General features: G+C 49.7%; 1 protein-coding gene across 1 annotated transcript in view; it reads left to right on the top strand.

The window, feature by feature from the left end:
* Positions 1-16,167, top strand: part of SLC24A3 (solute carrier family 24 member 3) — a 455,864-nt gene that overhangs the window by 399,591 nt on the left and 40,106 nt on the right. The window contains exons 8-9 of the mRNA XM_060122869.1: positions 8,157-8,182; positions 14,697-14,750. Of these exons, the coding sequence (XP_059978852.1) occupies positions 8,157-8,182; positions 14,697-14,750 (80 nt within the window). The remainder of the gene's footprint in view (positions 1-8,156; positions 8,183-14,696; positions 14,751-16,167) is intronic.

Genomic DNA, 16,167 nt, shown 5'->3' with positions numbered 1-16,167 from the left:
ACTTAAGGACACCTATGAGCTCTGTGTTCTTGTACCTGTGGAAGAGGTATGATCACCCCCAGATCTAGAAGCCTCTGTTCACCCAGCCCAGACTGCTCAAACACGCTCTGCAGAATCTTTGTCCTGTGATGCCTGATCCCATACAGCTCACATGCACTCTGCTCTTCTGCTGTCAGGGTATTTTAAGATGATTTCTGAAAATTACATTTTTCAAGAGACATGTTAGTGGATGGTGTCAATGAACGCAGTTCTCCATTTTACTGAATTCCAGAAGGAGGTGTCCACCCTCCTAGAGACAAGGCGATGAGCCAGAACAATGCAGTCCAAGACCCCCTGGGAGGGACTTCCCTGGAGGTGCAGTGGTTAAGAATCCGCCTGCCAATGCAGGGGACACGGGTTTGAGCCGTGTCGAAGATCCCACATGCCGTGGAGCAACTGAGCCCAAGAGCCACAACTACTGAAGCCCGCGTGCCACAACTACTGAAGTCCATGCGCCTAGAGCCCATGCTCTGCAACAAGAGAAGCCACCGCAGTGAGAAGCCCGCGCACCGCAACAGAGAGTAGCCCCTGCACGCCGCAACTAGAGAGAAAGCCCATACGCAGCAACGAAGACCTGACACAGGCAAAAATAAATAAGTAAATAAACTTATACCAAAGGAAAAAAAGAAAAAAACAAGACCCCCAGGGAGCACGGACTCGGCAGCGTCCACGCCCGTCGGCAGATTTGCCGGTGTCAGTTTCACTGTTTTCACATAGACACCTCCTGGACCTGTGTGAAATAACCTGTCTTCTGTCACATTTATCTGGCCGTGTTCAAGATAGAACAAATGTAATTGTTGCTAATGACGTGTGAAGAAACACAGTGGTTTTGCATCCTCAGGCTGTGGGCGACGCTCACCCGAGCGGGGTCTTTGGGCGAAGCAGTCACCTGCTGAGGATGAATCAGAGCTGACTCAGCTGCTCGCAGGATGCCAGCAGCTCTGTGTTCCCTCCGATGGCAACAGAGTCAAAAGCAAGTGATTCTTTGCTGTGACCTAGAGATTGGACTGTGTATTTACCGACCTGACGTCAAGGCTAGATTTTTATGATCTTGAGAAAAATTACCTTTCTCCACTGTTAGGAAGTAATGGAAAAGAGAACGTCTGGGTCCTCAGGGTTTGGTCTCGGTTCTTTCTACTTTAAGTGGCGTTCCTCCAAATTCAGCAGCACAGGAAACGCTCAGCATGCCTCCTGGGAACATGCAAACCAGAGATTTTAATTCAGTAGATCCTGGGGTTGGACCCAGGAAGCTTCACTTCAACCAGGATCTTCCCCCGTGATTCTGATGCCAGTGGAGAAACTCAACCTCAAATACGGTTGGACACCGTTTCCTCAGATGTTCATCTGCTGCAGGCGAGGATCGTCTCGAAAGGGGAAGCATCATGGCAGCTTGGTTGGCTGGATTTCTGAGGGCTGTTCGTTCTTGGGGTCATTTTCACATGAGACTTAAAACCAGCCTGAAGAGCAAAAGAGCCTAATACCCGAAGAGCAGCGCTTAGCAAAGGAGGTTCGTCCATGTCCACAGATCTCTTCCATGCGCCAACTCCAGGCTGCTGCTCCACACGCCATATCTTTTTGTCAAGGTTTCCTAGTCTCCTCTTTCTATGTTTTCCCTAATGTCATGGTAACAGCATCACTTTTCTTTGGGTTTTCCTTGTATAACACAAAGCTTCTCCGTCGGACTCTGCAATGGGCACTGAAAAGTCCTATATTTAGAACCCTCCTCCTACCCACAAATAATTACCAATAATTATCTGAATAATTTATTTTAACTATTAGGGTTTTTTTTACCCTCTCCCCCTTTTTATGGCTCTGAAATGTTCAGAAGGCAGTCCCCTGAGGTGCCACAATGCAGAGCTAATTCACCCGGAGGGCAAGTCCGACTAAATGGCACCAGAGGCCACTTCTAAATACATCTGCCCACAGGGAGGAGCCCCGAGGACAGTCCCTCAGGGCTGGGGATCCAAAGAGCTGGAAAGACCACGCCTCCAGGGAGGCTTGGGGCCGCGGGTCCAGGGAGTGCTGATGGGGTCGTTACTACCTGGATTCTGAAACAGCTGACATGGACGCTGCTGCAGAGGCCCAGGCCAAAAAGCAGAAACACAGCACGGGTGTTCTGAAACCAACAGAGCTTCAACCGGTTAACTTAGAGACAAGGGACTCAGTTCACGTCGATATCTGGGATTTACCTGACCTTTGCTCTCTGCTATTTTCTAGTTTGTTTGTTGTTGCTGTTTTTTAAAGAAAGAGCGTAAAAATAAATAGATAAATAGAGAGCGGAAGAAATTAAGAACATGCTCTCATCTAAAGCAGTTCTAATTGCAAAAGCGTACAGCGCCTGTCTCTCAGCGCCCTTCCCCCGCCCCATCAGGCATCCCCCTTTAGCCCAGGTGACATTCTCTACAGTGAAGCATCAGGCCCTGGAGAAGCTTGACATGGCCTAGGAAGCTCGCCCCATGACTTGGGTCTCTTTCTGCAAGAGAAGTGTCGCTGTTAGGTTCTGAGAGCATCCTGGGTCCTTCGGAGCGTGTCCTGTGTGCAGCTACACGATGGGTCCTCTGCAGACCCTCATGGACACTCCCCAAGGACCCACCCCCATCTGACGATGGCAGCTCCAGCCTCCCCATCTTCTTTCTCCAAATTCCAGCAGACCCGACAGACAGTCTCTTTTATTGAAATGTTACTGTAATTTACATAATCATGTAATTTACATAAATGCAAATGATTCATTACATCGTCAATCTAACAGCTGCCCTAAAAGGGATACTTTATTTTTACCCTTCATCTCTGCTTCAAGATGGGGGGTTTTGAGCACCAAGAGAAGGGAAACTTCCAGGGGGTATGGAGCGGCCTCTGAGACAGGTTCCAGATAACAGACAGGCTCACAAATGCAGCTTGGGGGAGGAGGGGCTGCCCACCTGGAGAAGGGCTGGGTGGGCCATTGGCAGTGGGGGGGCCCCTCAGGGCAACCTGAGCACCGGCACAGCAGCAAGGCTCATCCGAGGTGACACTGCCCTCTCACTCAGTGCAGCCCCCCACTCTGATAAAGAGAGACAACTCAACTGACCCATCTGCCGGAGACAGCCTAGGCAGCACTGTCCAGTATGATAGCCACCAAGCACGTGAGCCTTTGAGCTCTTTTTTTTTAATTTTTATTTTATATTGGAGTAGAGTTGATCCTACAATGTTGTGTTAGTTTCAGGTGTACAGCAAAGTGATTCAGTTGTACATATACATGTGTCTCTTCTTTTTCAAGTTCTTTTCCCATTTAGCCATTGTACTCTTGAAATGCAACCATTGCAGCCAAGGAACTGAACCTTATTTCATTCATTTCAATGTATGAGACCACACGTGGCTAGTGCCTATCAGCTTGGAGAGCACAGTGGTAGAGAGCAAATCCTTCCATAGAAAGTATACCTACATTCTCACGGGCACTTTCAACAGGCATAGACTCCACACTTCCTACGGGACTGAGTACAGTGTTGGGTCTGTCGATAGAGATTTCCTAGTTCAATACTCACCACTGCACAAGCAGCTGTGATAGGAGTCCCATTTTACAGATGGCAACACCAAGGCTCCAGAAATCCAGGGATTTGCTCAAGGTGAGCGAGCTGCAACCTCTCAGGCCAACCAGAGCGGGAGGAGAAGATGTACAGCTGCATCAGCCCAGCAAAGAATTCAGGTTTTCCCGCCAACAAAACCTGCCTCGTACAGTCTGGCTTTACCCCACCTACCACGAAGTCCACCTTCACAGGGGCACCCGGAGGAAGCGTTTACTTTACATTTGGAGACTGAACGTCTGCCTCCCTCTCCTGGAAGTCTTTCATTAAGACGACTCATCTTAAATCTCCTTATCTCGCCCTTTCTGTGAGAGGAAAGTGCCTGACATGTACCCTGCTGACTGTCCTCTGGTACCCGCTGTCCCCCACGGCCTGTTCCCCTCGGGCCCTTCCTCCTTCTCCAGTTTGGAGACCCTGAGGCCCTTCTGCTCACGATTACATCTCAGGGGCCCAGCAAAACGGGAATGACTCTGGCAGCCAGAAGATTCTCACACAGAAGGATGTGAGAGAACATTCAAGTTCCTCAAACAAACCAGGGGGTCCCCTGTTCCCTAATCCCTGACACAGTGAAGAGGCAGGGCTGCTCTTAAGTGGTGCTGGGGTCAGGGAGGGAGCCGGGGCATCCGAGCATTTGCTCCTAGAGCCAGGAATCTGGGTTGGCTGGACAGGATTCCAGGAGACTTGCTCTTTCCCGAGGACAGCAACTTGGACCTTTTAGTTCCTCGCCTGTGTTTTTGCGCTGCTGAGCGAACGTAATCTTTTACTTTAACAACCGTCATCTCCTGTATCCTAAATTGGTCCTCTCATCACTGTTTCTTCTGCTGTGGCCTGCCCTGCAGGTTGATATGGGATGTCCAGCTCTGCTCAAGCCCTGCCTTTAGTTCCTACCCTCCTGTATCCCCAGCACCGTCAGGTCGGCCAGCTGGAGATGCTCATGTCAGAATCACGATTTACCCTGCAATTGGAAACCATATCTGTGCCTCACAGCTGTTTTCCAATGTATTCCATCTGACTCCTCCCCTCAGAGGGAATCGCCGTGGGCTCCGCTAAGCCACCCGCACCCCTGTCCCTGAAGCCGGAGGAATGCAGGACGCCGAGTAGGCATGTCTCCTGAGGGCATCTACGCCGTGGGGGGGAGCAGTTTCCCTTCCCAGCAACGCGGGGAAGATGTTCAAGGTTTCAGCCTCTTGAAAGAGAATGATGGTGTTGATTTTCTCCTTTTACCTTCACTGTTTAAAATTCTGATGGTGCCAGAGATTACTGTACAAGCTACGAGGTCTCAGCTCCAGCACAGCAGCCGCCCAGCGCCATGGTTACCGCTTACAACCAGCCAGCCCAGGGCCGCCGTCCGCTGCGGGGCCAGCCTGGCCTCTCCTCTCCTGCCCACTTGCCTGCGACTACCGGCTGTCTGTTCCTTGCTGTTCCGCCTTGAGTTCCCTGGGTTGCTCGGTCATCCAGGGATTCACCTGCCTGATGGAATCCTGTCTCTCTCGGAAGAATTCTATAGCAGACACCAGCACTGAAAAGCTGGTTTCCATGGTTCCCAAACGTTTCGCGGAGGCCTGGAGGAAAAGAGGGTTTTTTCAGATTCACTCCTGTGAGTTCCCATTTAGCTCGTCTGCGGAACACGTGGAAAGCTTAGCGTGAAGCCGGGGGTTGCTCTGGAGGAACCAGATATGGGTCAGAGAGCAGGTCCCTGACCAGCCATGCAGCAAATCTGGGGCCCAGAGATCAGCGCACCCACGCGGGCCCTGGCGGGGGGGTGGGGCAATAGCGGCCTCGCCCCAAACACAACCAGCAGAGCACAGAGAGCGGCTTTCCCAAGGCTCCTCTGCAAAATCCCACTTGGGAAAAGGGTGGGGCACCTCTGACCGCTGCGCTCAGGTCTGGGGACTGCGTGTGGGTGTAACTGAGGGACCCACCCGGCCCCATCTCAGAGCACCGGGCAGGAGCTGCCTCCAGAACGTCACCCCGCCGCGTGATGGCAGTGGGCTGGCCGCAGGCAGCTGCAGGAAGCGGTCTGTCCAGGGGCCCTTGCCCACCTCCCAGGAGATTTCATGGAGCCGCCAAGGGGACTTGGTCCAACTTGATCTCAACATCTCTGCCGGGGCCGGGCCGCTGGGATGCGGGGCCGGGACGTGAGCGCCACCTAGTGGGGACCGGCTGGAACTGGGGGCGCAATTTCTTGTTTCAGGTGGGGCAAGGCGTGTGATTTCAGGTTCTCTTCTACCCTAGTCACCCAGCCAGCAGGGGTGGGGAAGTTGTTTTGTCTTTTACTCACCGAGTGAGCATGAAAATACAGAGGGATGTGCAACACTCGTCTTAGGAGAATCAAATGAAGTAAAATCTGTAAGGAATAAGAAATCCGCTCTAACCATCAACAACACCAAGTGAGAGTCACCATCTTTGTCGTCCTACGTTTTCAGACAGGCCGGTTCCATGCTCTGTCGGCGTGGTCCGGAGATGTGGTCTCCCAGGGGAACAGTCTGTGAACAGTGCGGGTTTCCTTCTGGGTGGGTGACAGTCAGCTGGCGGCCCCCTCCAGGCACCACCAGACTCTGCAGGCAGGTCTCTTTCCTCACCACACACAAGCCTCTTTCCATTCAGGTTTTCTCAAAGGCCTGATTTCTAGTCCCTTTTATCAATGTTACTGTTCTCTTTTGGAGGCTGTCATGTTTCCACCCAATCCTCTTGAAGCAGTGGGGTCAAACCCAGACCGTGTTCACTCGTGGGCCACAGGGTAGCTGAGGCCTCAGGGCTCCAGGTGGGCAGGGACCAGCATCGCTGCCTCTGTCGTTTGGAAGTTTCTGGTTCCCTCCCCCCACCACGTTTGCATCCAGGCATGCCTCACTATTTCTCTGCTATTGTGTTCCCTGTAAATTCTGCTCTCACTTTGGAATCCTTTGTACAATTAAGCCCATTCTGATTTTTTTTTTCGCCTGTCAGTTAGGTGGCACAAAATAAGGCTTCTTCAAGCTGCTTGCATATTGCGGAGTGTTAGCTGCCCTCCCCAGAGAGGAGCATTAAATTGGTGATCTAATCAACTCTTTACTAGTATCTTGTGCTCTCTTAAGTGGCTCTGAATTGATTGTTCCAGCCTGCTGCCCAAGACTGATATTGAATTAACTTCAATTAATAGAAAACATTTTCCAACTTAAACCACTGCTTCTGTTCCATGATTTCTTGGATTTTTTGAAAGCTAGCAATTATGTAACAGCGGCTGGGAATGCCTTCCTGGGAATGAATTCCACACCATCCAGCCTGGATTGTGGGGCAGTTCCCTTTACTTCTTTATTTCTCTTCCCACTCTGGTCTGACATTTTCATCCAAATGCCGCCCTGTTGGATCCGATAATGACAGATGACAAAGCGGCAAAAACTGATGAAGCCAGTGTCTTTGTCAGTGTCTTGTTGGGAAGAGTGAGTTACAAAGAAAAGGGTGGCTCCTTTCTCCTCATCCTTCTCTATGCTCCTTTGGGGCGATTGGAGGGAGGTCCTCTTGTGCGCCTTTTCAGCTGCACCTGCTGGTCTTTGAGGTTTTCTCTGTGTCTCTCACAACTGGTGGTCGCTGTCATCGCCGGGGACTGAAGCGATGTCCCGTTGTTCGCCGAGTTTACCACCTGGGTGCAGTAATCACCCTCTACACCCAGATGCTTCTGCCTGAGAGTCTCCAGAGGGCCCCTGAACGAAAGTTGCTCAGAGATGATCGCGCTCAAATCAGTCATGTCCTGTGAGTGTGGGAAGAAACAGCTTCCTACTTGAATGAAATAGAAGGGCATTCATTTGGTTTCAGCACCGTACCATCTGGGCAGATAAGGGTGTCATGGAAAGAACATGAAGTTAGGAGCCAGGGCTGGGTTCTAGGACCAACTCTGCAGCTAATTGGGCGACCCCAGGGAAATTACTCATGTTCTCTGCAGCTCCGTTTCCCGTATAAATCAAAGGGCCAGAATTATACCACTTTTTCCCCCAAAATGAAAAGTGATCTTAGATGCTATGTGGAGTAGGACTTAAACTCAGTCCTGTCGTGTGTTTTCTTCGGCTCCTAACTGATCAGGGAGGGTCTCTGTTTGGCCCTTTGCACTGCTTCTGACCCTCGCTAATCTCTATAGAAGCGCAGGTGCTATCATAAAAGCTCGAAGGTGCTGTACGATGCGCAGAGACATACAGACAGCTTCCAGGGGACCCGTAAGTGACTCATGTTTGCAAGCACCCACCAAGCTCCGCATCCCCTTCCAGATCTGAAATTCTACAAATAATGAGGTTGGGCATGCTTCCCTCTCTCTCCATCCTCTGACAGAACTTGCAGGAAGGCTGGGATGGCCGGATGCCCACCCGAGTCTGCCAACAAGACCTCCTTCCACGAACACTGACGAGAGACTAAACCAGCACAGAGGGGAGTTTGCCCACAGATGCTTCACACCCCAAACCGGCCCCAGCCCCAATTCCCACCAGCCAGCCACAAGGGCGGATAACATGCAGTTATAAAGCCTGTGTGTGCATGTGTATGTGTGTGTGTGTCTGTCTAATCTTCTCTCCGTTTTATTTTTTTTCACAGTTCATTTATGATGAACAAGTTTCCTGGTAAGTACCTCTTTTCCCCTTCCAATTTCCCCTTGCTATGTGGTAGAGACAGTACAGTAAAGAACAAAGTCAGCGTCTAGGAAAGAAAGGGAAATGTCGGGGCAGCTTGGAACAACTAGCGTTTCTCAGGAACCCTCTGTCCATCTCAACAAAGAAATTAAATCAGCTTTCACGGAGCAGAGACCGTTTCCCTTGGGCTGGCCTGGTGGGCTTCCTTTGGGGACCCTGTTATCTTGCTGTCTTTATCATCCAGATTAGACAGTGTAAGGCAACTGTGCCTTTCCACAGTCAGTCATGGGCAAGGCCATGGTTAAAATTTGATGAACCTTTTCCAGTTGGCCAGACCGCGTCGGCATATTCCGAACACCATGTATTCAGTATATCCCAGGAACCAGAGGTGAAGACATGTCAGTGACCTTTAACCCATTAAAGTTCTGCCTAACATTCAAGAAGATCTTAGAGCTCTGAAAAATCAGTGATTTTTTTTGATAGATTAAAAAAATTGCCCAAATTAAGTATATGGGAACATTTGCATTTGGGTCAATGTCCAAATCACCTTTTTTGAGGTGGGTTCTGAGCATGTCTGCTGTGTTTGAAATGGAAATAGAAATGGGGTGTGTCATGCATTCTTGTTACATTTTTCAAATATTTGATCTGCGGAAGTAGAGTGATGTGAAAATACACCTACTTCTTCTGAAAGAACATCTCAGAAACAGGTAGTTGTGGTGCTGTAGGTGAATGACTTTCGTGGTATTATTTAGAGCTAAGAACGAGCTAGGAAAAGAAGCACAAACAGCGAGGTCCTACTGTAGAGCACAGGGAACTCTATTCGATATCCTTTAGTAAACCATAATGGAAAAGAATATGAAAATAATAATAAATTATACCTTTAATTAAAAAAAGAATTACAGAGCCCAGCAGTCTTCGTTTTCAGCAAACTGAGTGCTAGCCCTTTGCTGGAGCGACATGTCTGTGTCCTAGGACGTCTCTGTGATTTTCAGACTTTTGGGGTGGTGGGGAGCATATCACATGGACCATAAACGTTACACACTATCCAGGGTATTAAGATACTTTTGTCGCCTCTCTCTCCTCTGTCCAAGAGGGCAAGGGGGGAGACAGCTGGGGGAACTTGCTGTAAGACGCATAGGCCCTATACTGACCCATAAAAATAAGAAGGAAGTCTTCTTTGAATAACAGTGATCGGGAAGCTGAAAGGGATCAAGACGCCTGGGAGCAGCACAGGTCAGAGGTCAGAGGCCAGAGGTCAGGAAGAACCTCCTCGTGGGATCCACCTGGACCTGGTGGCCACGTGGAGTGGTGACATTTTCCCCTCATGTCCTTGGGATTTACATGCAGCACAAGAAAACTTGCAGAAGCGTTCCCATTCAAACTCATGGCGTGGTGAGCACAACCAATGCTCTGCCTCAGCAAACAGTAGGTGCCTACGTGTTGCTCGGTGTTCCTGCTCTTTGCTAACAGTGCCGCCATAAGGAAAAGCAAGTTATGATCCCAGTTGACCTCAGAAATTTTCCTGCTGCTTTTGTGCAGAAAACCTGAAAAAAGGAGACCCGCGGTGGTTTACCGTCTGTCAGTCTTAGAAGGAGCCCTCTCTCCACATCTCCTCGGCTTTGCTCGTGAAAACCACAGCAGGAGGAAATGAAAGCAGGTTCATGACAAGCCTGTGTCAGTCCTTACCCTCAAGGTGTCCTTTAGGATATTTCAGATGGGAAGGAGCAAGAACTGGAGAGTCTGTATCCTCTCCTTTCCAAAGGCTGACCCTCCTGCGATGTCAGAGGAGAGAACCTGGGTTCCTAGGCTACTCCCCGAGCCTGTGCTGAAGGCCGGATTCTGAGGTCGTCAGCCCCTCAGCCTGGGCACCCGGGCTCCCACAGGAGGGAGGAGGTGGGAGGGCCACGGATACACGAGTCGCAAATTCCCAAGCTGGTTTTGGTCCAGCCTGGGGTGGGTTGGAATCATAACTCATGCACAGGTGAAACTGCGGGAAGAACTAGGGGAAGCTTTCACGGCACCGAATATCATTCTCAGATGGCCGACCTGTTACGTAATCATGGTTATTATGTGGATGGGGTGACGGAGACCGTTTTGCACGAGTGAGGCTGAGAAGTTAAAGTCTGCACCACTGACCTATCACTGCTTTGGGATTTCCAGGGATTTCAGCTCCTCACGTGACTGCAAAATATACTGAACTTTAAGATATTTTTTACTGTCCACATCTCTTACTTTCTCTCCCAGCCACCCATGAGTATTTATTTTGCTGAAAGAGTGAGTCTAGGAGCTGATTCCTCTGATTTCTGTCCTAAGAGACAGACTCTTCAATCTGTGCAATTAAAGCACAGTAGTATTTCAATAATTCCTTAAACAGTGAATTCCTTTCCTTGTTGTAGGACATTCCAGCATGTTCTAGCAATGTCAAGGCAGGTAACCAAATCCTTGAAAGGAAACTAATGTCAGTTGGGCTTATTTTGAAACTAAAGTACTCTTTAGGAGCAAAGGAGCCTTGTCAAATACAAGTACAGAAGGGGAAGGGGTCCCCACCATGCGTGGTTTAGATTCCTTTACCGTTCCTCAAGCAGCATTCCACAGCAAGTCCCATTCAGCCAGGAAGTGGCCACCAGAAGGCTTTCAGTAGCAGGTAGTAGAAAAGCCAGCCACAGTGGATTACAGAAATAGTGGTTTATTTTTCTTACATATCAAGTACCCCAGATGTAGGTAGTACAGTGGCTCTGCATTTCTCTTGACCTTTCCCTAATGACCCCAAGATGGCTGCTGTGGTTCCAGCCATCAAGTTTGGATTGAAGGCAAGAAGGAAGAAGAAGGGGCTATGTCATTTCATTGGACACCTTTCCACCTTATATCTCTTTGGTCACAACTGGGTCTGCTTTGATCAATAAGTGTCCGGGGGGAATAGAATTACAACTTTAGACCAATCATTTATCCCACCCTCCTTGAGATCAAGGGTCCCCATTTACTGCCTCAACATAGTGGGGTTCCATTAGCAGGAAGAGGCAGGAGAATATCCGTCAGCTGCTTTTCCATCAGATTCCTGCCCCAAAAGACATCTGACATAGATAGCATCAGAGAGCCACCTAGTAGGGTATGTGTTCACCCTGCCCAGCAAGACCCCCACTGTTGCCAGAAGGAATTCAGAATGTGTCTTCAGTGAGTCTGAAGGCCTGACAAGAAAACGAAAGGATGCAGGGTGCTGTTTTTGTCTCTTCTTTGAGTGAGTCGTGACTTTGGGGGAGAAAGGAGAGCCTGGGACACGACCTGGACGGTGTCCATCTGCATGGTGTTGGAGAACGGCTTTCGTGGTTCTGGACCCTGGTTAGGAAGAGGAGACGTGCCCTCTGGGCGAGGGGTGGGGGTGGGGGGGTGACAGGGCGTAGCCCTCCAACACGGAAAAGAACAGTCTCTGGCAGGAGAATCCAGGGCCAGTTGTAGGTGGTTCAGCGTGGAAGTTTGTGGGAAGGGAAGAGCGCACCCAGATCACACAAGCCCAGGTCCTTGGAGGACAGCGGCGGGCTGTGGCCGGGAGGGGCAGATGGGAAGAGCGTGTGACATCGGGGTCTGCAGTTGGAGTCGCTTCAAGTCCCAAACTGTTCATTCCTGAGCACCTCCTGGCTGCCAGCCTCCGTTCCAGAACTGGACACAGAATGCAAAACCCAATTCTGCCGTGGCCTTGGGGATGTCTGAGATGAGGGGGGAGCAGACACGTCATCACGGTGTCATTTGGAGATACTCATGGCCCCGGGGGCAGGAGGTTGGGGGGCGACACCAAAGAGCAGGAAGCCAAGATTTGATGCTCAAACACGGAATCAGGCCACAAAGCAGAGGGGCCTCAGAGAGCCTCACTTGACGAGGAGGAAGCACCGGGTGGACCCTGAGTCTGGGTGCCAAGAAGGCAAACCTGAAAGGCCAGCAGGAGAGGGAACCCCGCCGCCACAGGCACCCCTGAAATGTGACGGCAGAGACGCTTACTCACATATTGCAATGGAAGGGCTTGCTTTGAGTAAAAAATCAAACAGAGACAAAGGAGTGAGAGAGTATAAATATACCTGTTCACCAAGTGCTGGACGTAATTCAGCCTCATGGGGATGTCTCTTTGACGTTGGCTTGTTTTCCAATGACCCCTCACCAAGTCTGTAAAAGTGCGTCGAAGCAATCACATGACTTCCCTCCAGCTCTTGGGTGTCTCTTCCTTCAGAATAAAGCTGGAATAGAAATTCGCTTTTCCCAGTTATGTTTATGCCACGTGTACATTGGTTTCAACGAGATAAGGACCACGCTCAGGCCCCTTGGAGGTGTCTTGCAACTGAAAATTGACATTTCGAGAAGTCTCACCTCTGCAGATGAGCTGAGTGCTGCTCTGTGCTGGGGAGGGCGGGGTGCCTGCTTGGGGGGCGCTCTGTCAGGGAGGCTGATCTAAGGAGAAACCAGATCGCTCAGGCGGGAATCAGATGTGAGGAGTGGTGTCGAGTGACTGCTAGAAACAGGCATTAGATGTGAATAAGTAAATAAAGAAGATAATCCCAGACTGGTCAGAGGTTTAAAGAACACAAACAGAAAGTGAAGGAGGAGTAGGCAGGGAAGACTCCATGGAGGAGGTGACATTTAAGCTGATATTTGCAGGATGAAAGGGACCAGCGAAGGAGTGAAGGGAAAAGCATTCCTGGCAGAGGGGACATTAAGTGCAAAGGCTCTGAGGAGAAGGAAGGAGCTTGCCGTGTGCAAATGAAAGGAGGCCAGGTTGGGACACAAGAGGATTGGGGGGAGAAGGAAAAAGAACCGGGGTTTGCAGGGAGGGGCACCTTTGATTTTTTTCTCAAGTCTTTTGGGAAGCAATTGAAGAGTCTTAAGCAGAAGAATGACAGGATCCAGAAGCATTGAGGAAGGCAGTTCAGAGGCTGAAATTAAGGTGGGGGAGGGAGGTAGCAGTGGAGCGGGCAGACACCCACAATTCCAGAGATATTTTGGACACAGAGTCCCGACGGGCATGGGGGAGGGTAGAGAAGGGCTCCACTTTTATTTCCAGATGTGGGGCTTGACTGTGCAGTTCACTGACATGGCAAAGCCCTGGAGAACATGAAGCTGGGGCGTAGGAATTCGGAATTCTGTTCCGACCTGCATCTAGACGCCACGTGGGGAGGCTGTATTGACAAGTGGATCCTGAACCTGGAGCGGGGAGAAGTGTGGCGTGGACGTGTCTGTTGGTTTTCCAGAAATAGGACAAGAGGACATCACCTAGAGAGAACGTTAGAGGTCACACTGAAGAAGTGGAGGGGACACCAAGGGAGGGAGAAGAAATTAGGGGACAGGAGGAAAACCAGGAGTGTGGCCCTCAGAAGTCAGGAGAAGAGAGTGTCTTCTGAAGAGGGTGGGCAATCAACTTCAGATACTGCAGAAACACTGAACAGGATGACAGAGGACCATCTCTGTGGTTGTGCATATCTGCAGAATCATTCTCAGCTAATGCATGGTAGCTCGTTATCCTGTGGACATACCATAACTCACGTACCCACTCCTTCATCTGATAACCGCCTTGCTTCTTTCCAACACTTCATTTTTATAAAACAGCACTGCAACGAAAACCCTGTGTGTGCCTCCTCTTTACATGTGATCACATATTTCCCCAGGATCAGTTTCCAGACATGGAACTTGAAAAAGCGAAGGAAAGCCAAAACCTAGAATTTCTTTATAGACCATCCTCCAGGAACCTTTTCTTAAAGTCAAAATTACTCCCTCAATTAACTAATTAAATTCTACAGCTAAAGGGGAACCTTCACGTTCCCTTGCTTTTTAACTGAAAGTTACTAAACTAAAGAAAATAGAGGAAATATTCGAAGTATCAGAAGTTCAAGGTACATTCCAGAAGGTTTCATTATTTTTCTTTCTTGCTTGCTCTTGACCATTTTCCCACTCATTCACGCTAATCCTCCCTGCTAGCACCTTCCCTGCCCAAGGTGTCTGTCTCTCTCCCCCTCTGTCCCTCCCTCCCCCTCTCCCCTCCCCCCCAACTATTCTTCCTTTCCCTCTCCGTCTCCCTCTCTCTACACATGCCTTGCTCTGATGTACCTAACAATCCCTTGGTTGCCCTTATCAGTTCCTCTAGTTTGCCCTTTGTAACTGTATCTGAATAGTTTCAGTGAATGATTAAGCTGTGGTCAGATTTATACACATAGCCGTATATTCAGCTACATTATAGAAGGCTTGCTGGGTTCAAAATATTCTTTGGGGTGAGCGAATAACAGAGAAGAGGGAGCATTTTCCTTTGAAGTAGGGGAGGAAGAGAAAGATCCCGAAAACCTGGATAAAGCCTAGGAAACGTCTGCAGACCAGGAAATATGTGGAACTTGTTTGCACGTCTGCTTCATGCTTGCCGTGCTCGGCAGGTTGAGCTGCCATTCACATCACACACGTGTCTGAGAGGACCTGGAGCATGGCACATCTGTCTAGGGCGGCTTCTGTTAACTGACCATTCTTGGTTTGTCCACAGGTGGGAGTCTTTGGTCCTCGTGCTGATGTATCTCATCTACATTGTCATAATGAAGTAAGTAAAAGACTTTCTTAGTTTCTCTCCCAAAACTCTTTCCTACACTCAGCATTATGTGATAATGTGGGCAGAGGAACAGGGGACAGGGCGGGTACCTGTCATCAGAGGCTCACTTGGCTCCCTGGGCAGACTGCTAGGAATCAGTGCAATCTCGACTTACAGCAAAAGCATAGACCCTTCCAACCCAAATGTATGATAGAATCAAAGCTTCGTGGTTTCGTTTGAGAAATCTCTCAAACCCTTGCCCCCTCTTCAGGACCTGGCAGCCTAGCTTTTGGCTGTTTTTTTGCTCACTTTCATAACAAGAGAGGAGGTAAAGCTCAATGTGTTATGTTTCCATATAGGTGAAGGGAAGATGGGGCCAGAGCTGGATAAGAGATAACTAAAACCATGGATAAGATATCTACAGACTTCTGTTATTTGTATTGTATTAGTCAGCTATTGCCGCTTAACAAATGACCACAAAACTTAATGGCTTAAAACCACAAACGTGTATTATCTCATCCAGTTTCTGAGAGTTAAGCATCCAGGAGCAGTTTAACTGGAGGGTGCTAGCTCAGGCGCTCTCTTGGGATTAGAGGCAAGAGGTTGTCCAGGGCGGCTGTCATCCGTTTGGGGCTCCAAGACGGCCCACTCACACTGCTAGTGAGTAGGTGCTGGTCGTTGGCTGGAGGCCCCAGTTCCTTACCATGTGGGCTTCTCTTCAGGGCCACTCTACTGTCCCCACACCCGGGAGTTGGCTTCCAAAAGAGCAGGTGATTAAAGAGAGAGCAGGAAGGACCCGGCAACACCTTTTATGATCTGGTCTCACAAGTCACACACCATCACTACTGCCATGTTCTGTTTATTAGAAAAGAGTCACTCAGTCCAGTCCTCACTCAACATGTCTACTTTGCCTTTTGAAGAGAGGAGTGTCACAGAATGTGTGGATGTATTTTAAAACCACCACATTATGCGTGCTTGTTCCCCTTGGAGTCTGGACAGCTTACCACCTGTATCAAGAGTTATGTCGCTGATGTTTCCCGTACTCTAATGTAAAACGTAAGCACCGTGGTTGGAACCTGCCAGTTCATCTTTTTGCTGAGTGCCATGGAGTTGAGGAGGTTGTCAGTGGTGCAGAGATATTCTGTGCTGCAGATTCCTGCCCCACGGGAGCTGTTCCTTTCGCTCCAAGTTAGTCCATACTCTCCCCAGCCTATGTGACTGCAGGAGTGATCACCTTCTCTAGGGGGCAGGACAGCAGACCGCTCTCAGAAACTGCCCATTTGGACCCGTCAGGTAGCAGTCTGCAATTGACATGTCAAGTTTTCCTTGCTGTTGAGGCCTGACAAAGATTAATTCTGGTGGCCGAGAGCCCGTTGGGAGAAATCAGCATGGCCACTGACAAACGTCACAGGAACAGTGAAGGTAGGAG

Source organism: Lagenorhynchus albirostris, chromosome 15, assembly GCF_949774975.1.
Source record: "Lagenorhynchus albirostris chromosome 15, mLagAlb1.1, whole genome shotgun sequence".
NCBI classification, from domain to species: domain Eukaryota; kingdom Metazoa; phylum Chordata; class Mammalia; order Artiodactyla; family Delphinidae; genus Lagenorhynchus; species Lagenorhynchus albirostris.
This window is presented reverse-complemented; position numbering and strand designations above follow the sequence as displayed.